The following is a 23,542-nucleotide window of genomic DNA, read 5'->3' as shown; positions in this document are numbered from 1 at the left end:
CATTCAGTTGAAACACAGCTCTGAACTTATCTGCCCTTTAATCATGAAACTGCAGCAGCTCCTCTTTACCTCTAGTGGCAAATATAAAATATTCTGGTTTTTAAATCCTTTATAATTTGGCCCATTCCTAATTTTCCAGTTTTCATACACTTCTATCTATGTATTCTGCGAATGCTCTTCTTAATATATGACCACCCACGGCTCATTTCCACGCATTTTCACCGCCTCATTCCTATGCCTGCATTTTTCTTCAGCGTGTCTCCAGGCTTCCCTGAGGTTTTTAAGTCTCAGCTAAAATCCTATCTTCTGTCCCCTTTAACATAAATACCTTCAATCTTGGATCATCTCCAATGCATCTTGAGTGTGTCTCAATTGAGAGAACATTGTCTATAATATTCCTTATTAGACGGTGAGCCCCTCGAAAAGAGGACCTTTTTGGGCTTTTCTTTACATTTCCAGCCATAGGCATTTAACAAATACTTTTGACTTGACCACCTTTTCTCCGAAGTCTTTGCACATTACGCCAGTTATCATGCTTTTACAGCTGGAAGAAGTCTTAGAGATCCTCTAGTCCAAACATTTAATTTTAAATGTAAATGGGGATAGCTTACATGACTTGCCCAGAGTAAGTGAAAAATCTGAGATTTGGACTCCAGATCCAGTATTCTTTCCGTTAAACTACTTGTCCAGATACTGTCCAGATTCTTCTCTCTCCTTCCCTCCCTCCCTTTCTCTGTCTCTCTTCTCCTCTCCCCCTCCCACTCCCGTGTGTGTGTGTGAGTAGTTTTGGCTTCGGTTTCCTATACGAAATAAATAAATACGAAAACAAGTGTTCTGGTGTGGAAGACGGTGGAAGGATGAGAGGGGAGCACTCGTGGAGGAGGGAAGGAATGAATGCATACATGCATTAATGAAAGAAAACAGCATCTGGTCCGCGCTTGCAGCGAGCAGCTGGGGACACAAACTGGAGGAGACGCTCGGCACTCGCAGGGAGCTCTCGTTGAAATGGACTTGAACTAAGGGGGCTGCAAGCTGAAAGCAGGTTGTTCCAAAGCAAGAAGGAAAGGCAAGGGCTCTCAGATTACTTTTTCTTTTTTTTTTTTCATTCTGTCAAAAAGAATGTGCCCAGGTAACCCGCCCCTTCCAGATGCCCGGCTTTCCGAACGCAGCAGCCCGATCTGAGCTGCCTCCCCTCCCCCCGAGTCCAGGGGAGAAGCCGGGCAGACACACCCCTTTCTCCTCCCTCGCCGCTCCCAAGATCCGCCAATCGCCGCGCAGTTTGGTTTTCTGCGTCATCATCTGGCGCCCGCAGTTGCCGCGTCAGAGAGCGTACCACGTGTACTGTGTTGACTGTCACCTCCTCCCTTGGGCTGTAGTTCCTGGCCCGGGGAATTCGGGGCGATCGCGCCGGCCCGAGGCCAAGTCCCCGCGGAGATGAGCGCCCCGGGGCGCAGTCCTTCGCCCAGCAGGCATGGGAGCAGGTGCTGGCCAAAGCGAAGAGGGCCGTGGTCTACCTGGACGCCGCCTGCGCCGAGAGCCTGCACTGGAGCTGCGGCTCGGAGCGGCTGCTCGCCGCCGTGGGAGGTCCTGCGTGGGACGTGCGGGAGTTTGGCCCGCAGGCGGCCGGAGGGGGTCCCGGCCAGCCCAAAGCCCTGTTCGTGCTGAGCTGTCTGCTCAAGGGCCGGACCGTGGAGACCCTGCGGGACCTCGTGAGCCGCAGCCACTTCCAGTACTGCGTGGTGGTCACCGCCGTGGGCCACCCCGCGCACCTGACCGCCAGCCACCTGCCGGCCGGGGCCGTGGCCGAGCTGGAGGGGCAGCAGCCCGTGTTCGAGCAGCTGGAGGAAAAGCTTTGTGAGTGGATGGGCAACATGAACTACACGGCCGAGGTGCTGCACGTCCCCCTGCTGCTCGCCCCCCTGGCACCCCACCTGGCCGTGACCCCGGCCTTCGCCTCGCTCTTTCCGCTCCTGCCCCGGGACCTGAGGCTGCTGAACAGCGCCCGGCCGGACAAGAGGAAGCTGGCCAGCCTGGCCGAGTTGGACGCCTGCAGCCTGAGCCCCGAGCTGCAGCTGCAGATCCGGTGCCTGGTGTCCGGCCTCAGCGCCTTCTGCGAGCACCTCGGCGTCCGCGAGGAGTGCTTCTCCGTGGGCAGCCTCAGCCGCGCGCTGGCCGCCGACCTGGCCGGCTACGGGCCGGCCAAGAGCCGCCGCAAGGCGGCCGCGGGCCGGGCCTCGCTGCTCTTCGTGGACCGGACCCTGGATCTCACAGGTGGGTGGCGAGCTCCGGGCCGCGCACAGCCCGGGCCCCGCCTGAGGCTTCGGGGAAGGAGGAGGGGAGTGGGGCCGCGGGGCCGGAGGTCCGGGGTAGGGAGACACACCCTCCAAGTGCCCCTGCAGGTGTCTCTGCCGCCAGCGCCGAAAGCCTCCAGGAAAAGGAAACTTAATTTCTGCCTTACCTGGAGAAGGCTTGCTAGGCAGTGCGCGGGCAGCTTAGTGCTGGGCCTTTTTGAAAATTCGCCTGGAAAACATGTACTTTGAGGAAAAAACGGTAAAATGTAGTTAGCTTAATCCGTTGTCTTTGGATTGAATATTAAAGACATAAACTACCGCTTGGAGTTGAAAAGCCATAATAAGCCTCATGCTCATTAGCAAATTGAGCCATCTGTGCCAAAGGAAGTTGTATAATTTACTTACTGTATAATTTAATCACGGACAGAAAACTGACAGGCAAAATTAGAACATTTAAGTCATTTGTCCATCCAAGAAATGACATCTTCTAAATAAACAGAGGAACTTCCTGATTTTTTCTTCATTGTTACATTCAGAGGATAGCAATAATTATTCCAAACCAGACCTCTAGATACAAAACAGACTCTAGTTAAATTGGTTCCAATTAAAACAGAGAAACCTGTGATTAGCATTTCCTGGATTGATTGGGAAATAAACATTTACAAAGTGTTAATTTGTTGATAAGATTGTTTGGGATTCATAGATATATATGGAAATTTAGATTTTAGTTTTACTGATAAGAAATTGTCATAGTGTATCATGCTGTTAACTCAGTGTGGCTGCAGAGAATCACTTGGGGCCTAGTTCATCTTTCTCCAACTTTGTCATAAGTGACACTTTCTCTTAAGATAGTTGTTTTGGGGAGAAAACATTTGTCCAGCATATTGATCATTTCTGTGAAAGATCTGTGAAAATGTTTTTTTTAACAATTTTCCACAAGGCAAACATGTGTGATTTAATTTATTGCATTGTTAAATTGATCTCTCATGTCGTCTTTTTGTCTTATTTCCAGTTAGATAAACATTGATCTCCTGGTAATTGGGTTCTTTATGCTTTTTATATCTGGAAAGATAGGTAATGCGTTTCTTGCTGTACAACTGTTTTCATAGTGGGAGCACTATTTGCCATATATCCCCTAGGCATATGTCTGTGATTTGCAAATGCCAAAGAGTTGTTATTCCTGTCCTGTAGGACCTTACAATGAAAAAGAGACCACAGTGATACAGAAAGCAAGAATATCTACAAAGAAGGAGGTTAGCTTTATACACTGATTGCCAGTTAGGTGTACATTTGAATGTATGTAATGAATACACTAGCTTTCCTTCTCAAAATACAGGTCTTTGGGGGATATTATCTTGGATCAAAGAGCAGATAATTATTAGTAGTCTATTGTATCCTATGTCTGGGAGGTTCAAAAATAAAAAATAAAAGAATTCTAAAAGAAAAGGAACAGATCTAAATTAAATACGAGATGGTAAATGTTGCAGGAACATTAGGACTGCTTTTTTGCTGAGAAAATATAGCACTACTGCTTACTAAAAGAATTTCACAGTGCTTAAGTAGTCCAAGTAAAGAGAAGCAACTTATCCAGGAGGAAACTTAGAAGAGATACAGGTGCCACATGATGTAGACTCTTCCCTAAAGTGCCACATGGTGTAGACTCTTCCCTAAAAGAAATCACTAATATCTAAGTCTTCTGTTCTGCATTGTAAGTTCTCTTACAAGGACCCTGTGTGTGTTAGTGGAAGAATGTGATTTAGGTTTGTGAGTAAACTATTCACATTTTAGTCCTTGCTGCTTTTCATTTCTGTTAAGTGAATACTGTGATTATTCTATTAAGTAAATACTATGACTATGCTTGCTTTTTGCCTTATCATTTAGGCAAATGTTTCATGTTTAAGAGTCAATGGTGTCATGGCCATTTTTATATAAATGGGAAGTACCCTGGTCGGGGCTCAGGAGGTACAGTTATAAGTAGTAAAAGTTTTTCCTTTTCACACCAATTATCCCTTGGACCCTGAGAGAGTTTGCTAGTAGAGTGATCATACTTATACTGAAGAAGTGCTCCATTTCTCATACTTGCTGGTGTGAGTACAGACTGGAGTGAATGAGCTAGCCCAGAAAAAAAGGGGATACAGCTATTATATCAGGAGCCAGGCTTTCAGTGACTTGATTCCACATCCATGCTACACTAGTTAGAGAACAACATAGTGTCGTATTCTACCTTGGTCAGACTACATCTGGAGTTCTTTTTTTACAAAAAGTATATAAGTCTGTATTAAAAAAAAAGTCCTGAGGACAATACTTCAGAAGGAGTCATTCAATTTTCTAGTGCCTCCTTTCTCAACCTTGAAAAACTGCAATTTTATTTTACTCATGTAACCATCATCTTTTGGCGTGTGGTGTATTATAAGTGAGCTTTCTTCTTGTATCTTAAATATGGTAAATCCTCATAGTTACAGTTAGCTTTAGGGATTGGAAATAAGTAAATGTAATTCAAATATGATGACTTTTGATCCTGCATGATGGAGAACAGGTTGAATTGAGTTGAAGAGTTCTCAAATGGATCTTTGTCAGATGATGTCTGTTGCACCTAGTGATTATATATTTTAGTTCCATTTAAAGAAGTCAGATAATATGTTGGTCCATTCTTTTGTGGATCTCTTGTAGAAGAGTTTCATCATGATTCTGTGTCAGTAAACTGACATCTGGTATATTGGTCTATATCACATTTCATTTGGGTGAATATGAAAATTGTCAAAACAATTTATGAACTTTATTGATATTTAAATGGACCCGATTGCATCCTGTAGTGATGTAGATCACTACCAATATATGCAGGCTCTTTCATTCTGGGATATTCTTGTTCATATTCTCCTGCAAATTCAGTGGTTTCAATCATGTTACTTTATATATCTGTTGACATTTTATAATTACCAATATATTCCACAAACTGTTTGTTATCTCATACCTATCTGATATGACATACATTCTGTTCTGTTCCTACATCTTTCTCATGACATCCTTTATACAGTTTTTCTTGTGCAGTTAATTCCCTCATAATGTATTTTAGCCTATTTCTGCTCACTATGTATCTTTTTCATTGACTGGCTGTCCACTTTAGTTCAGTGTTTTTTACAAGTAAGGACTTAATGATTTTTCATTCATTTATTTAAATTCTTCCCAAACAGTGGTATTATGTGATCTGTAAACATGTGGTATATCACCAACAATATTACTGTTAAAAAAAAGTATGAACAGTGACTTTTATTTGTAATTTTGGTGTGTCATCTTTTTGTGGTCATCTACCCCAAAGCATCAATCGTTTACATTTTTAAGAGCTCTTAGGCTCTTTGTGTCTTCTTTGATTGGTAATTATAATTAGTAAGTTCATTTGTTCACTTTGTTCCACATTTTGAACACATAGAAAGTTTAGTTTTTTTCATAAGATGTGACTGGCAGTTCCTGCTTATACTTTTGTGACTTTCAGAACAGATTTTTGTTCTACATGGAGACCACCGGGAACTTCTGTTGCTGAAGACTTGGGCCAGCTGCTTCAACCATTGTTGCACAGAGCATTTAATAGTTGCATTCATAGGTAGCTTTGTCTGCTGATTGGCTTCCAAGAAAAATTTAGAGGTTAGATTTGATTTATATAACTTGGGTCTTGTTTCCTCTCCTTTTCCCTTATGACATTTGACATCAGCCAGGAGGTTTTACTAATGGTCTTCATGTTAAAATTATACAATTTGTGGAGAACTCAGAATTGATTTTTCCTTTATTGGTTTGACCCTTCTAGATTTAAGAAGAATAAAAACCTTTTTCTTGGATTAAATCCAGGAGACTAAGGACTAACCCTTAAAAGACAGAGGGAATGTTGATATTGTCGAGGGATTAAGTATCTGAATAAGCAGTACCATCCATCATTGCAAGACTCAGAAACTCAGAGTAACTATTGGACTCCCTATGATTTCAATGGCCAAAACAAGTACTTTTTTTTTTTTTTTTAAACTTCCAACTATGGTAACAAATTCAAGCACTTTTTTCCCTGAGAGAAAAGTTTGCCATAACAATCTATTTTGAAGTGTTGTGTTTGAGGTAATGTGGAATAGAAAAGAGAATACTCGACATAGATATAAGAAAACCTGAGTTCAAATCTTCTCTCAGACACTTATTAGCTCTGTGATCCTGGGTATGTCACTTTCCCTAAAACTCAATTTCCCGACCTAATAAAAAGTCATTATAAAAGCATCTTTCTCATAGAGTTATTGTGAGGATCAAATAAATAAATATATGCATTGTTTTGCAAACCTTTAAATACAATATAAATGTGAACTATTATTCTTACTATCTAAAGTAATCCCAAATTGGTGATCCATTTGATAAAAATAAGCAGCTATGATTTTTAGTACTTGATGCATTTAAAATAAGGTTTTCTAAGCATTATAATACCATGACTATAAAAATCACAAGCCAGTTAGGCTGTCAGCAGAATCTTAAAATGCTTTCCTACATATTCACTCGCTTTTTTAAGAAGCAAGAATTAGGCAAAATTAGCAGGATTTTCAGTTATTATATCTCCTTCACATGTTTCTGAAATTTTTTTTAGGTAGCTTTTTTTGTGTATTGGTCATTTCGTGATTTGCCAATCCATATCATAGTACAGACCTCTTTGTAACAAAGAAAAAGTTATGTAAAATAGTCAGAAATAGTGAGCAAATCTAACAATACATGCAATGTTCTATGCCTCTAATCCCTCACCTCTCAACTCAGTGGAAGCACATGTCTTTTCAGCCTATGGTGAATATGTTTGCATATGTGAGACCTTCTGGTTTTTACTTCCTTTGGGTTATATGCCCAGAGATGGCAACATGGGGTCAGTGAGTATGGATAGCATATATTCACTTTTCGTAAGGAATTCCACCTTGTTTTTTTCAGAATAGTTAGACAAATTCCCAGCTTCAGCTGTAATGTATAAGTATTCTAGTCTTCCCACAATCCCTCTAATATTTGCTAGTATTATCTTTGCCAATTTGAGTATGAGGTGATTTGTATTTTTCTTACTAGTGACTGCATTTTTTCATGTGTGTTAATTTATATGGGAAACTGTTCATATTCCTTGTCTACCTATCTCTTTTTGAAGAATGGCTCTTAATGGATATATCTTATATAGCAAAACCACGGTTCCCAAGTTATACAATATGAAAATAATCCAGGACTCCCCAATAGCCAGTCATTTGTCAAGTCTTGACAATTCCATTTTTTCTTTCCAATTCTGTTGCTTTTTGTATCCACCTCTCTCTAAAACTATAGTCCAGGCTTGTATTATTTCTTATATCAGTTATTATAAAAGCCTTCTAATTGGTCTGCTATATCCTTTTCTTCCCTTTTCCCAATACATCCATACACTTGACAGCAAAACTGGTATTCCAGAGTGACCATTGTCACTCTCCTCTCACCTCTTATTTTCCTCTTTATAAGTTCATTTGCTTGAGTTTTACTCTTGTTTCTTTGTCCTGTCTGACACCTTAAAACTTGGGCAGAAGTTTCTTCCTCAAGATCTCTGGAATACTAAATAAATTGAACTCTCCTGAATGTCTGTGAAATCTAGCTTAAGGATTCTATATTCAAAAGATCTTGCAAAGTTCCTTGTAACAAAAAAACATGTCCAGATCAGGGGTGGTGCCAAGATAGTGAAGAGTAGACAGGACATTGCCTGATCTCTCCCCAGCTTCCTTCAGAATCAAAGCTAAATCAAGTCTCTGAGTGCATTTTGGAGTGACAAAACCCACAGACATTTGGAGTGTAATAATTTTTCAGCTTAAGACATCTTGGAAGGGCTTCAGAAAAGGTGTCTCTCAACTGGACAGAAGGAAACATGGCCCAGCGCAGGCTCAGCAGCTAGGTGTGGGGAAATCTAGCTGGAGGCTCTTAGCCAAAATATAGCAACTTTGGCTACTCTGACAGGTTCAGAAGGCCAGTGGATCAGCAGACTAACTGTGAGACCTCCAAGACAATCACAGAAGGTAAATTGTGAGCCCTGGAAACTCAGCATAACAGGCAGGATTTGGTCAGGCCCACCCAACACAGTGGGAAAACCTGTAGAACCACTCGCCCCAGTGGAGGCAGTGAGTGGCTCCTATCCCTCTGCAAAAAGAAGCTTAGACAATCTTCCCTGTGCCCTAGGAGCAGAGCTCAACTTTTAAAAATGAGCAAAAAACCAAAAAGAACTCTGACCTTAGAAAGCTACTGTGGAGTGAGGGAAGATCAGAACACAAACCCAGAAGAGGACAGCAAAGGCAAAATGCCTACAGTGAACCTTCAAAGGGGGATATGAAGTGATGTCAAGCTCAAAAGGCCCTCTTGGACAAGCTCAAAAAAGAGAGAGAGAGAGAGAGAGGAAAAATGGGGAAAAGAAATGAGAGCATGGGAGAATTATGAAAGAATTGTGAAATACCTTGGAAAAGGAAGCACAAAAATTGAAGAAAACAAGTCCTTAAAAAATAAATTTGGTGAAATGGAAAAAAAAATCCAACTTCTTAAAAACTAAAATTGGCAAAATGGAAAAAAACCCACTGAACAAAACAAGTCCTTTAAAAGTACAGTTGGCCAAATGCAAAATGAGGTTTAAAAAAATCTGTAAGAAAATAATTCACTAAAACTTAGAATTGGACAAATAGAAGTGCATTGATTGAATGAGAGATCAAAAAATCAAACAAAATTTAAAAAGAAAAAAAGAAAATGTAAAATACCTCATTAGAGAGGGGGAAAAATATGTAATATAGACCACCTAAGAATTATTGAACTACCTAAAAGCTATGTGGAAATATGTTTAAGAAGAATTGCACATATTTAATCTATATTGGATCATTTAATTTCTGGGAGAGGAGGAGGAGAGAAGGAAGAGAGAAAACTTTGGACACAAGGTTTTGCAAAGGTGAATATTGAAAACTGTTTTTGCATGTATTTTGAAAAATACAAAGCTATTATTTATAAAAAAAAAAAATTAAGACTGAAAAAATCCATTGGAATTGCTTTGAATCACTATATTGTTGAAAAGAGCCAAGCTAGACAACATCTTTCAAGAAATCATTAAAGAAAATTGCCTTGATATCCTAGAAGTAGAAAGTAAAATAATCGTTGAAAGAATCCACCAATGCCCTAAAAAAGACTCTAAAATGAAAACTCCAAGGAGTATCATAGCTAAATTCCAGAATTATCAGATCAAGAAGAAAATACTGCAAGCAGCCGGAAAGAAACACTTCAAATATTGAAGAGTCACAATAGCTTCCACATTAAAGACTTGAAAGATCTAGAATATGATCCTCCGGAGAGCAAAGGAGCTTGAACTGCAACCAAGAATCAACTACCCAGAAAAATTAAGCATCATCTTTCATGGAAAAACCAAGGTTTTTTTTTTGTTTTTTTTTGTTTTTAAAGATTACAATGTTTACAAACCCCTACATAAGATGATGAAATGTATAACTCTTGAGAACTGTTATCTTTGTCAGGGCAGTTAGAAGGGATATGCTTAGAAGGTGAAGGTATAAGTTGACTTTAATCTAACCATATAAAAAAATTAGGAGTGGCAAAAGGATTATACTGGAAGAAGAGGAAGGGAGGTAAAATGGCATAAATTACATCGCACAAAAGACCTACTAAGATAGAGGGAAAGAGGGAGGTGAGCATTGTTTGAACCTTAATCTCTTCAGAAGAATATCATACATACTTAGTTTGGTATAATAATTTATCTTACCCTATAGAGAAGTAGGAGGAAAGGAGGAAGGAAAGCTAATAGAAGGGAGGGCAAAAGTAGAAGGTGAAAAGGAAGAAGGAAGCTGAAAAAAGGGAGGGCAAATTGAGGGAAGTGTTATGCCTGGGAAAAATAGGGTGGCAGAAAATAAAGAGTTAATAATATTAATTGTGAGTGTGAATGGGATGATCTCTCCCATAAAATGGCAGTGGATAGCAAAATGGATTCAGACAGAATCCTACAATATATTGTTAATAAATATGCATAGTAAACAAAAACAAATTCCCTCAATTATTATACAAAACCGGATGTCTTATTCTGCACATTAAATCATCACTTCTCTGTCATGTAATAAGTCAAGCATTTATTAAATATTACTACGTGCTCTGTACTGTTTTATTGCTGAGAATGCAAATCCAAATCCAAAGAAAAGCTTTTCTGTCCTAAGGAGATTACATTCTGCTGAGAGGAAAAATCTTCAAAAATGGAAGTTGTAAAGGATTTGGGTGGGGAAGGGAGAAAAAAAAGGAATGAGACATGGCTGGCTTGGGGGACCACCTTGAGTGGAAGTTTTGTTGGAGTTATCCATTTGAAGGAGAGAGTCTGCAGGGGAGGGTTTAGGATGTAGAAATGGACATGGAAAAGGAAATTAGAAGTGCAGCCTGAAGAAGAATGTACAGCATGTTTGTCTTGCAGGTTTCCAAAAAACTGCAGGTTTGCCTTTAAAATTGTTCTCCTGATTCTCCTCATTTCATTGTTCATCATTTTATAACAGGAAAATGATAAATGTTGGAAAAGATGTGGGAAAGCAGACGTTCTGACCCTGTGAATGGGTTCAATCAAACAATTTGTAGTTGTACACAAGAAATTACTGAAGAATGCATCCCTTTGACCCAACTATCTTACTGCTAAGCCTAGCCCCAAAGGAGATCAAAGAAAGAACAAGAAGCTCTATATGTGCAAAAATATTCCTAGAAGTTCTTTTTGTGATGGAAAAAACCTAGAAACTAAGGGGATAATTCTCTCTTGAGGACTGATTCAGAATTTCATGACTTCCACTTACATTTACTTTTCTGAGTTGTGATGTTTCAGAAGGCATTAAGGTGTCACAAAAAAGACACAAGACAAGACTGGTACTAAGAGATTTATATTCTATTAACAGAATGGCCTTGGAGAGTTCATTTAAACTAACCAAGACATTTCTTATCAACTGCCAACCACCCATAGGGCAGGCAAACTAGCCTAGTTTAAGCAGCAAGGTGTGTATACACACACACACACACACACACACACACACACAGACACACACACACACACACACACACACACACATATACACACACACATAGAGCAAGACAAAACAGACAAGAAACATAGGGACAGAGATAGAGCAAGAAAGATAGGAGGCAGCAGGGTGGCAGCATATGCCAGGCTAGACAAACCACCACTTTAACTACTTAACTCCCCTTAGACCTTGGTGGGGATCTTGAACCCAAGAGCCTTGGAAATAGCCTTGCTTTCTAGCACCATGCCTTCAGATAACATCCTAAGAAGCAGCCATTCATTGTTAGGATGTAGTCTGGCAGTTGTTTCTGCAGGTACTATCACCATAGCTACTGAAGAACCAGAAAAGAAAATTCTTTAACACCAGAGTTTTGGACATTGTCAAATGGTTTGACATCAGCCAAAGATACGATTTTGTCAGTAGAAGTAGCATTAGAGAGGCATTGCTGTTGCTTTTGCTGCTATGCCCAAAGAACCATAGGATTTTCCATCTGGCCCACAGCTAAATCCTTTTATTTCTCTCATTAGAATGTGACCTCCTTTAAAGTCAGGGATGGTATTATTTTACTATTCCTATTTTCATTGCTATAAACATAGTAAACACTTAATAACTGCTTCATTTAGTCGTTCATTTTAGTATCTGTAACATGAATAAGTTAGCCTAGGCAACCTCTGAAGTCCTTTCTACTTCCAAAATATTATGACTTCTTAGTTGGTGGCAAAACCTTATATAATATTTATTTTGCTTCTGAAGACTGATTAGCTATTTTCCCCTCAAAACAGTGTTGGGTTTCCCCCCCATTCTCTGACCATTTTTATTCTAATTTTTGTTTCAATAGGAGCCGTTGGACACCATGGAGACAATTTAGTAGAGAAGATAATTTCGTTTCTTCCCAAACTTCCGGGCCACACAAATGATGTGATGATTAATATGGTGGAACTCACTGCATTCCAGACAAAGGAAGAGAATTACACACTCGTAGCACCTGGCTGCTTAGCCCAGTCCAAGTAAGATGTGCTTCTTCTTTTTTCTTCCCAAAGGAATGTTTCTCTGCGATGGGAACATGGAGCAAAACCCTTCTCTGGCTGACAAAATCTTTAGTGGATAGCATTTAAAATAATTTTCTCTAACTTTATAATAGCTATATCCCACAAACATTCAAATAAATCAAAGTGTAGAATTTCATAGAAGTATCATATAAGATTGTCCTCAAGAACACTTAAGGAAGTTGATCTATGACTTTCCATTTCTCAGACCTGGAATTACATGATGTGTAAGTTTTCTCAGCCTTTCTCCTATTATTCACATAGCTATTACACAGTCCATGTGGTTCTGGAACTGTATTATAATTTTCTGTGTAAATTATATGTTGTTTTTCTTTCTTTCTTCAAGAATTCATACTTTAGAAGACAGGGAAAATCTTGGTCTTCCCTCCCCTTTTCTCTCAAATAATTATGGCCAGAAATGATGTAGATATAGAAAGAGTCAAATTACCTTCTTGACTTTCTTCATTGTGGAAGCATTATTTTGGAAGTGAAAAAATATATTTAGACTTCTTTTATGGTAATTTTTGATATTTTTAAGCAAAATATTGAATTCTTCCTATTATGGTTTTATCTTTCAGTCACAGAAAGCTTTATAATTTAGGAATCAATAATATCAGTGTAGTTGTTAATTTTGATCTACTAAAATTTATCACTATTTTGTGGAAAAAAATGAGTTGCGTTTGAGTTTCGACTGTAGACAAAAGAAGGGGAGAAACAGAACCACAGACTCTGACAGTGTAAAGGGACTGTAGCAAGCCATACCTGGAAGAAAATCCCATTGTACCCTAAAAGTGGTCATCTAAGCCTTTAAGAATCTTTTAGAGGAATTATTGCCTGGAAAAAGTCTGTACATATATCAGAAACATAGGGAAGTACAGAGAATAGGCAGATCTTTGATGAGTGTCCATTGTGTACCTCATATTGGGCTAGAGATGCTTTGTAGAAATAGGAAAGAAATATGATGTATTTCAAATATTTTTAGATGTCCTAGATGTCCTAGAAGAGCCTTGGGTTTAGATTTAAATAGACTATGATTTATATCCCAGCTCAATTCCACCTTAATGGGTGTGCATTTGGTCTTTGGTCAAGTTACTTCTCTTGGTGAACATGTTTAAATTGAAGCTTGTTTAAATGATCTTTGCCAAGATCTTTGCCAGATACAGCATCCTGTGATTCTAGACTTTGGCCAGACATTGTGGAAGAGGTAGCTTTAATTATGAATTCAACATAAGAGTGAGGGCAATGGCCAGGTGGGTAGGATAGGGGAAAGAAACAGGATAAGCCAAAGCCTGTAAAAGTATAAAGTTGAGGAAGGAAACAGACCAGCTCGATGGGAGAATGTATGGGAGAGAAAAAGTGGGGCCAGATCATTGAGAGCCTTTAAGTTGGTTCTTCGGGATCACATAGGCAGGGGGAAGCCATTGTGGGTTCTTGGTCAGGAGAATGATCTGAAGAAACTAGGTTTACAGAGAAAGAGAGACAGAATTAGCTGTCCATGTTGATGATAAAAAGACATAATACTAAATGATAGCTAATTTCCAGATCATTTCTAGACTCTAATAATAGTAAAGATAATCTAGGCAAATAGCTCTTCTCATCTGTCTTGTCTGATTTTGGTCCCTTTCTTATTCCAATACAAGTGGTCTGAACAGTCTGTAGAGTATCTTAAATGATATGATCCATAATTTTGATTTTATATGAGGAATAATTTACAACCTCTTGGTTTAAATAGGGGATTAAATCTAGTGTGCAAGAAGGATTCTTACTATTATAGCAGATCAGATTAATGCCACTGAAAGTAGTCCAATTTAGAAGTTATTGGAGAGGTTTGCAGACACAAAGCATTTAGAATTTCAGTGAAGGTTTTGTTCTTGCAAATGGAAAAGAAGAGCTGGATCTGAGAAATTCCACTTGCCAAAAGGGGGCAGAAGTCGAAATTCAAAAGTGATTTAAAGATCAGTTAGAGCCACCTGAACAAAAGAATGAAAGAAAAATGCATTGAAGCAGCATTCAGTAAGCACTGTCCTAATGGGTGGGAGTACAAATAGAAACAGAGGACATTCTCTTCTCCCTAAGAGCTCATATTCCAGTGGGCGAGGTTTCACGTGGCAGGTGTAGAGCACAATGGGAAATCAGATAAAATGTCTCTCCTTTAGACTCATTTCCTTGGACAAAACTGCCTCATTTTCTGATATTGAACCAATTGACAATGTCATAGACTTTCTATTCTGAGTCTTCAATGGCTGTGACTACAGCCTCCATACAAGCAACTTCCAGTCTGTGCCTTGGCAGGGGTGGCTTCCAAGGCTGAAGTCTGAGGGTACAGGACTAGAAGCGTTGCTATTCTCAAGGCTCTTGGGTTCAGAGGGCTAAATTGTCTACATCGAGATCTGAGGGGAGATGGGGCCGAGGTGGTGGGTCTGGTTTGGCTTACCGGTATGGGCTGCCCATCTCTCAGGGCTCTTAGTGCTTTAGCTGGACCATCCTTTGGTATTGATTGGTCAGCTTTTTGGTGTCTTCTTTTTATAGAAATTGCTTCCCCAGAGGTTGACTGTGAGAGCCGGCATGGAAACAGGAATTGTCATCTAGAAATGCTGCCATTCTCAGAGCTGTTGCACTTATATCTAAGTGGCAAGCATTTCTACTGCATCGTTACCAGTGATCATCCTGAAGACCTCTGGCAATGGGGGAAGTTAACCTCATACCACTTTTTCACAGCATTATTCTTAGTATTTCCTTATATTGGGCCAATGTCTACCCCGCACTTTTGATCTTTACTTTGAGTTTTGGCCTCTGGGACCAAGCTGGATCGGCTTCTTCCTCATTCCATGGGATAGTCCTTCCCATGCTTGATACTACTAGTTTCTTCCACTGAGTCTCCTCTCCTGGCTGAAGATGCCCTTTGTTTTTAGCACAGCTTTGTGTATTGGATGGAATGCCAAGTTTGGATTCAGGAAGAGCTCGATTCCAATTCAGCCTCTGATACTTACTCCCTGTGGGGTCCTCGACAAGTTACTTAACCTCTGAACCTTAGCTTACTCCTTACAGTTTACCAGCAAGTCTTAGATGGGTTTACATTACTGTAAGAAATTGCCAGGCCAGGAATATTGTACACTGAAAAAGTCTCCACTTCTTCACATGTTTCACATTCATATCTTTCAGTTTCTCCTTCTGTATTATAGATTCTAGTTTTCGCAACATCCTGGCCCCCCTCCTGTGGATATGTTTCAGCTTGGCATTGTGGTGGCCAGAATCAGAGAGCTGAATAAACCAGAAGTGTCTCTCTCTCATGCTGGATACTGAGCTTCTATCAATGCATCCTGATCAGCAGCCTCATTGCATGATTGTTGTTATTTTTCCTTTTTTAGCTGTCATGTAACACTGTTGATTCAAATCAGGCTTGATATTTGGTAAGATGCCAGGCCTTTTCCACATAAATGACTCTTCTTTTGCTTTGCTCTTTCTGTATTGATATTATTGACTTTTTGGAATGCAGGTATAGAATTTTGCTTTGCCTATAGCAAACTGACTCCTTAGAGGCTGGTAGGGCCTTTCATACAATGGAAAAAGTATCCTGAGATTGAAGTGATCTTTAATAATAATGTCAGAAGTTTCGTGATCCTCTGTCTGGGAAGAGCTTCAGGGGAACGTATTCAGGCTAATGAGGTTCTATTCCATTTCTGCTTTCTCTTCCACTCTCCCCCTTTTCTTTTTTTTCTGGGTTATCATGAAAAGTTTCTTATCTTCTATTAGTTTAGGTGTCAGCAGCACATTTTAGGTGAGGGTTCCTCTAGAGGTAGTGACATCATAGACCTCCAGATGTCTGCACTCATTGAAATCTAGTGAGTGAATGAGCTTACAGTGGATGTTTGTATAGAAGATAAAGAGGAGACAGTGAGAAGACTCAGGAAATGAATTCATGATTAATGGACAGGGAAGTAATAACAATTAGGAAGGATAGTCAGCTGTACATAAGCAGAACTGGGAGCCAATGGCGCCATGCAAGTCTTCCTGCTCTGTTCTGCTCTGTCAGGAGACTCACTCCACCTCTTTCCCCTTTGGGGGCTCTTGGACCCATTAGCTGCCTTTTATTTGTATTGTTGTGCCACAGTTCCCTTTTATTGTTCTGCCTCAGTTTCCCTAATTGTCCTGCCTCGGTTTCTCTGAATTGTTCTGCCTCAGTTCCTAATTGTTCCGCTCAATCTTGCAACACTACCCCTCCTCCCTCTCAATCATTAGGATGTTTGATGAGGAGAAAGATCTTCTATCTTAGGCATCATGACCCCAGACCTTCCCTCACTTATCAAAATGTCCGGTGCCTCCCCAATCCTGTCAGAACTGGATTGATAGTCTATTCCTTCTTTCAGTGTTCTGACTCCGCCCCTGCCTCAGTCTACCCCTGTAGCTGAGCCACATGTATATATACTTCAAGGGAAGAACACATTAGTTGCTGGATGCTTTGGACATCAGCCTTGGGGGCAGCATGCCCCCAGCACAATCTCTCCCTTTCAAATAAAATATTCAAAACTCTCTAATCTCTAACTTGCCTCACTTTCTCCAGCATTGCAGTATTGGTTTCTTTGAAGCTCTTTTATTGTTCTTTATTCCTATCTTGTTCCCCTTCCCAAATTAAAAGTGAATGTCTATGGACATTCCTAGCGGGCTGACTTCATCAGTCTTACAGTCTTCAGTTCTGGGTACCATATCTCCAGAAGGATGCTGATACACTGGATAGTCACGTGGATGGGAATCATGACATAAAAGACTCCATAGACACGCTGACAAGGGTCAGAGAATCTTGAAGCTTGTAGTGATTGTAAAAAATATTCTACGGTAGAGAGACAGCCCCAGAGATATAAAGAGAAATCTTGAGATCTGTCCAAGAAGATGCTAATTAGTATCTTTAATTTCCATAGAATTGTCCAGTCACAAGCCACTTTGGCCAGCAGGCAGGTATTGATTAAATTCAGGCAACTAATTGTCTTTACCAAGAATTTGGCCATGAAAAGAAGTAGAGATTGTAACTTCCAGGGGAAGTCGTGGCTTATTTATGAGTAAGGTGAGCTCATATGTATGTGTAGATTTACACAAAATAATTGTACACATATAAATAATTTTATAGTTTACAAAATAATTTACTTATTTTATCTATTTTTCTCTTATGGTTATTTTTCATTTATTTATTTTTAAGACATACTGCTTTATGAATCATGTGGGAGAGAAAAATCAAAGCAGAAGGGAAAAAACATGGGAGGGAAAAAATAAACAGAAAAAAAGAAGTAAACATAGCATATGTTGGTTTACATTCAATCTCCAAAGTTACTTTTCTGCATGCAGATGACATTTTCTGTCCAAAGCCTATTGGGATTGCTTTGGATATCTTAACCACTGAGAAGAACCAAGTCTTTCATAGTTGATCACACATTTTTGCTGTTATTGTATAAAATATATTCCTGGTTCTGCTCGTTGTACTCAGCATCAGTTTCTGTAAATCTCTCAAGGTCTTTCTAAAATCAGCTTGTTGATCATTTTTTATAGAACAATAATATTCCATTATCTTCAGCTACCACAACTTATTGAGCCATTCCCCAATTGATCCACTCATTTTCTAATTCTTTGTTACAAAAAAAGAGCTACTACAAACATTTTTGCACGTGTGGGTCCTTTCCTCTTCTTTATGATTTCCTTGGGATACAGACCCAGTTGTGATACTGCTGGGTTCAAAGGGTATGTACAGTTTGATAGCCCTTTGGGTATAGTTCCAGATTGCTCTTCTGAACGTTTGGATCATTTCACAACTCCACCAACAATGAATCTGTGTCCCAGTTTTCCCACACTCCCTCCAGCATTTATCATTATCTTTTCCTGTCATCTTAGCCAATTTGAAAGATGTGAGATGGTATGCCAGAATTGTTTAAATTTGGATTTCTCTAATCAAAAGTGTTTTACAGCTTTTTTTCCATATGACTGTAGATGGCTTTAATTTCCTCATCTGAAAATTTTGTGTTTGTATCTTTTGACCATCTTATAATTTTATGCATTTTATAATTAGGGAGACCTGAGAGTAGGATATTTGAAGCCATAGGGAAGGGGGGGCCTGAGAAAATGGTTACATTAAACTTTCATTGCCAAAGAGATATTAAAACAAATCACAGCTTCCTTTGTATAGACTTTTATAAGAAAACCCAAAACCTTTTAAGAAAGTGGGGGGCAGGGTCCTTTGTATATACTTCTATAAGAAAACCCAAAACCTTTAAGAAAATGGGGGGGCAGGGAGAGGAAAATACATTGAGATGAAAAACAGGTGGATACTATTGCCGGAGAGTAAGTGATATGCTTGTCCATGAAAACAATTTAACACGAAGTAAAAGTTTCCAATTGTGATATAAACACTGATAGTTAAAAATGATCCCTGATGTAATCCTTGTAAAAAAAAAAGCTCTCTTTCTCTTTATATATAAACAGTTAAAAAAAAAAAAAAACTTCTCATTGGCCAACCAAAGAGAACAGATAAGAATGAAAATAAAATGGAACTATGAGCTAGCGCTCTCTCTCTGTCCATCTGGATTTCTGGCTTATCTAGAGCATTTGCAGCATGTGCTGAAAGCAGCAATTCCTCTGTCCCATGTGGATTCTTAGTCTGGGGTTGGCCCTATTCCCTTTCTCATCTTTGCTCTTTTTGGCCCTGCTTTCCATTCTTGATTAGACTTGGATCCATCTTGACTCCATAGTGATGCTCCCTGCTAATGCAGACAGTCGTATATAGGCTGCTCTTCAATCCATTGCATGTCATGACACTAAGGTCCACTTGTTTCACCTTCCCCCAATCATTGCACTGGCCAGAGATAGTGAATAGAGTCAGGGAGCTGGCTGCAGTTCTACCAGCCATGGAGGGATCAGAAAGGCCCTCTAGCCCAAGCTTTACCTCTGCAGGAATTCTGCTACCACATCTCTTTTTTTGCATTCTTTCTTTTTGCTGAGGCAGTTGAGGTTAAGTGACTTGCCCAGGGTCACACAGCCAAGAAGTGTTAAGTGTCTGGGATCAGATTTGAACTCAGTAGTAGTCACCCAGCCTTTCTTTGAAGTCCTCAATGAAGTGTAATCCCTGCCTCTTGAAGCAGTCCATTCCACTTTTGGATAACTCTGATTGGTAGGAAGTTTTCCCTTACATTAAATCTGAATCTGCTTCTTTATAATGTCTATTCATTGTTCTTGAGGAGTTCAAGGAGAAAAATTCTGTCCCGGTCCTCCCAGGGGAATAGACCTTCATGTATTTTAAAGTAGTTAGCATACATGGATACACCAGTGGCTTCTATTTGATGAGTGAGGAAAGTGTTCATTGTTTTCCTTTGACAGAGAGATTCATTTTTACTGTGTTACAGAAAATAAACCATGGCCTGAATTAATTCCTTTATTACATAGATCTTCTTTAGTCCAAAAGAATTATTGTTTACAGTATTCTGTTTACTCCGTGTTCATTGTTATTTAAAATTTTATAAAACTTCAAGCTATTAATATAAACACTACCTTCTTTTTTTGAAAAGTACTTCTTGATTTAGGTTCAGAAATGCTGATTTGAATTAAAATTCAACTACAAATAACATTCTTTGGCTTTGTCTTGTTAAGATGTGTCTTTAAACACCACATAAATATTTACTCATTGTGTGGCAAGTGGAGACTGTTTTCCTTTAAAAACTTTAGGATGGAATCTCCAGTCTCCACTGGTGCATTTCAGAAGATGAGGAGGAAGAGAAAGAGGAGGAGGAGGAGGAAGAGGAGGAGGAGGAAGAGACCGATGCTCTGGAGCTGAAGTTAATATTTGTCCTATAGGACAGTTTCCATCCCTTTAATTACCTCTATGCTCCATCCCTGAAAAAAATATCACTGCATTGTTCTTTTCATATAAACACTGCATCTTATTTGGGAGAAAGACCTGTCCCTCCACCCCTTGCAGATTGCTATATTTTTGAGATATAGCTCTCCAGAAGAAACATCTGGGCTCAGTTATGGGTTTAGCAAACAGAATTAATGAATAATTTATGGCTGGCGTGGTGAAATAAAGCAGGGTTCTTTTCCTAAAGCTGAGGAAAAATGAACCACTTGAAAGATTTAAATGAAAATTTTACATGCCAGATGTTGCTTAAGTTCTATATCTTGATAAAGGATTGAAAAGTTTAAAAGATGATTTTTTTCAAAAAGAATTCTTTTTCACTGGTCTACAGAAATTTAGAGAAAAAGAATTGAAGGGTAGTCAATCTGGTTGTGTAATTGCTTGCACATTGCTGCCCTGTCACGGATCTCTGCTTGGCAAGGAATGTTCAAGGAAGCTATAGAATCTTTTTCTCATTTGAAGATTTGAAATGGCTTATGGGTCTCTCTGTTGTGAAGTCCCCAAGCTGAATTATGCTAGAGTGCACATGATTTAAGTGGAAACAATTATTCATTCAAACAAAGGGTGGAATTCTCTGGAGTCCCCTAAAGAAGCAAAGTGGACACTGGAAGTGGTTCAGTCCTTTCAGACGCTACTTCCGGGATTTGATCATTAGGTTTTGGTCTTTTTTTTTTGTTTGTTTGTTTTGCTGAAGCAGTTGGGGTTAAGTGACTTGCCCAGGGTCACACAACTAGGAGTGTTAAATGTCTGAGGCCAGATTTGAACTCAGGTCTTCCTGACTTCAGGGCTGGTGCTCTATCCACTGCACCACCTAGCTGCCCCTGTAATTGCTTTTTAAAGGCCAATAAAAAGTCCAGATTCTGTCTGTGGCTCTATGAATGTTGGGTCACTGATAAGGGAGCCAAGATCATAAGTTAGGAAAGTGTAGTGTTTCTAAGCCAGTGCGCATTGCGGCATACTTGTGTAGAGCATGGACTATAATGTGGGCAGGTTGCAGGAAGCCAGAATTTCCTTGTATTTTTGATGGTGACAGCTCCTTTCATGGCTCGCCTACTCTTCAACTTTTGCTGCAGTGCCTTACAGTCAGTATGTCCCTTCCCTATTACCACATGTATCACATTGGGATATGGACAGAAGAAAAAGTTGTCTGGGCAAGAGTCAGGACCAGTACAGATTTGGGAATGTGTCAGAGAATAGAGTCAATGGTCTCGGTATTGGGGCGTCAGTCCCCTAGTAGGACTAGATGTCAAAAATAATCCAAAGGTCGGGAGATTCTGAAAGAGGTTTATATGGGGTCAGGGAATTGTGGGTTTAACCTGGTCCAGGAAAAGATCAGAAAATAAGATCATACTTTTGAAGATAATTGTATCTTTCATTGGCATGATATTTTATGGTTTTTATACATTATTCTCATTTAAGTCTCAAAAACCATTGTGTGACAAAGAGAGTTTGTAAAGCATTATTTTTCCACTTGTCAAATTGGAGGTAATTGATGCTTAGAAATATCAAGTGAGCTGTTGAAGGTTATTAAGCAGTAGAACAGGGTTCTGAAAGCTCAGAACTTTAGGGGTTTGTCTCTGTTTGTGGTGGTTGGTTTTTGCTTTTACCCTTTATAATGTGACTTTATTTAGAGAGGAATAAATAAATAATAAATTGGTAACTCTCTTCAAGAGGAAGAATGTTATATTCTCCTGGAAGGATCCAACATTTAAATAAATCAGAACATGCACAATGATTTGAAGAGGAGAAAGAGAAAACTTAATAAGCACTGTGATCCAGTCAGAAAGAGATTCCCATAGGAGATGGCACATGAGCAGACCCTTGAACATTTGACTCAAAGAAGCCAAGTACCATTCAATTCTCTCTCTTCATCTTCATTACCATCACCACCTGCCATAATCTCCTCCAGCTCTTCCTTTTTCTTCCTCTTCTTCTTCTCCATTCTCTGCTTCCTCCTTTTCTTCCTCTTCCTCCGTGTAATCCTTTAGAGAAAACCTCTCCCATCATCCCTTGGCTTTTTCAACCCTACCTACTCCTTACTCATTTTGCCAGCATGTGTCTTTCCCCCTCTCTCAGCTTCCTCTATGTACTCAAAAAGAAATTTAAAACGGACAAATATGCTGTGAAAAGAAGAGCTGGGAAAGGGACATATGAGCTTATGAGGTCAGTGAACTCCCTTGTAGGGTACTGAATCAGGTAAAGCAAAAAAAAAAACCAACACATAAATTTGTAAATACTTTTTAAAAAATAGCATTTTCACTTTTCAGCCATGTTCTCTGCAGTGCATTTTCAATTCCCCTCTTACAAAATATTTTATTTTTTTAATCATATGTATTTTAACAGGTTGATTTATATTTTGATGGCTTCCTGGATTCAGTTTATTTTTCTTTTGCATTCTTGGAAGGCTTTACATTTCTCATGTGTATGTAAGTTTGGAACAATATGGTATTTTGGTAAAATAGAACTCAAAAATTGAGCATATATTTTAAAATGAGACATTTTTTAAAACAGTCTAAATAACATTTAGCTACTTTAAAATACTTGTTGTTCTTATGAAGATCTTTGGAAGTGAAGATGTTTAATGTTTAGAATTTTTTACTCATGGAATTCAACTGACAATATCATCTAAGATTTCTGGATATTTTTTACATAGATTAGAATAATTAAATCATCTCAAGTTATATTTATAAAAACAAAGCAGTTCAAAACAAATTGTAGCCTCATTACACCACTATAATAATAATAGCTGACCTTTAAAGTTTGCAAAATGCTTTACACATGTAACTTCCTTTCGTGTTCACTACAATGAAGGAGAAACTGAGGTTTAGACTGATTGAGTTTTGTCTAAAGTCATGCATGGAACATATAAGAGTAGATGCCCCCCATTGACTCCTAGGAATATTGGTTAAAGAGGCCAGGTTAGGTAAAGTTCTCCCTGTTAAACTATTTGAAATGATAATGATCTAGATTCTTTGATTAATAATCTCATTTGCTTTTGTTGAGCATATTCACATAAAAGGAAACTGAAATTGAGGTGTACAAGGTCTATGTACAATTAATGGAAATCCATGTTAAACAAAAAGTGCACTTGACTTGTTGGATAATCCCTATATTAATTGTATTTATTCCCTGTCATTGTTACCCAATATAATTGAAAATGGAAGAGGAGTAGGGAAAATGCCGACAAGACTAACTCTGGAGGACTTCGGTTATAATATAAAAATAATACAATAGTCAAGCTGCCCTTGGGCAAAAAAAATTGGTTAGGTTGTCCTG

At 39.2% G+C, this 23,542-nt stretch overlaps 1 protein-coding gene across 1 annotated transcript in view; it reads left to right on the top strand.

The window, feature by feature from the left end:
• The first annotated feature begins 1,147 nt into the window (after window positions 1–1,147).
• SCFD2 (sec1 family domain containing 2) overlaps window positions 1,148–23,542 on the top strand; it is a 383,959-nt gene continuing 361,564 nt past the window's right edge. Inside the window, exons 1-3 of the mRNA XM_051966662.1 lie at window positions 1,148–1,282; window positions 1,377–2,271; window positions 12,168–12,336. Of these exons, the coding sequence (XP_051822622.1) occupies window positions 1,148–1,282; window positions 1,377–2,271; window positions 12,168–12,336 (1,199 nt within the window). The remainder of the gene's footprint in view (window positions 1,283–1,376; window positions 2,272–12,167; window positions 12,337–23,542) is intronic.

The sequence above is a fragment of the Antechinus flavipes genome, chromosome 6 (genome assembly GCF_016432865.1).
Source record: "Antechinus flavipes isolate AdamAnt ecotype Samford, QLD, Australia chromosome 6, AdamAnt_v2, whole genome shotgun sequence".
NCBI classification, from domain to species: Eukaryota; Metazoa; Chordata; class Mammalia; order Dasyuromorphia; family Dasyuridae; genus Antechinus; species Antechinus flavipes.
This window is presented reverse-complemented; position numbering and strand designations above follow the sequence as displayed.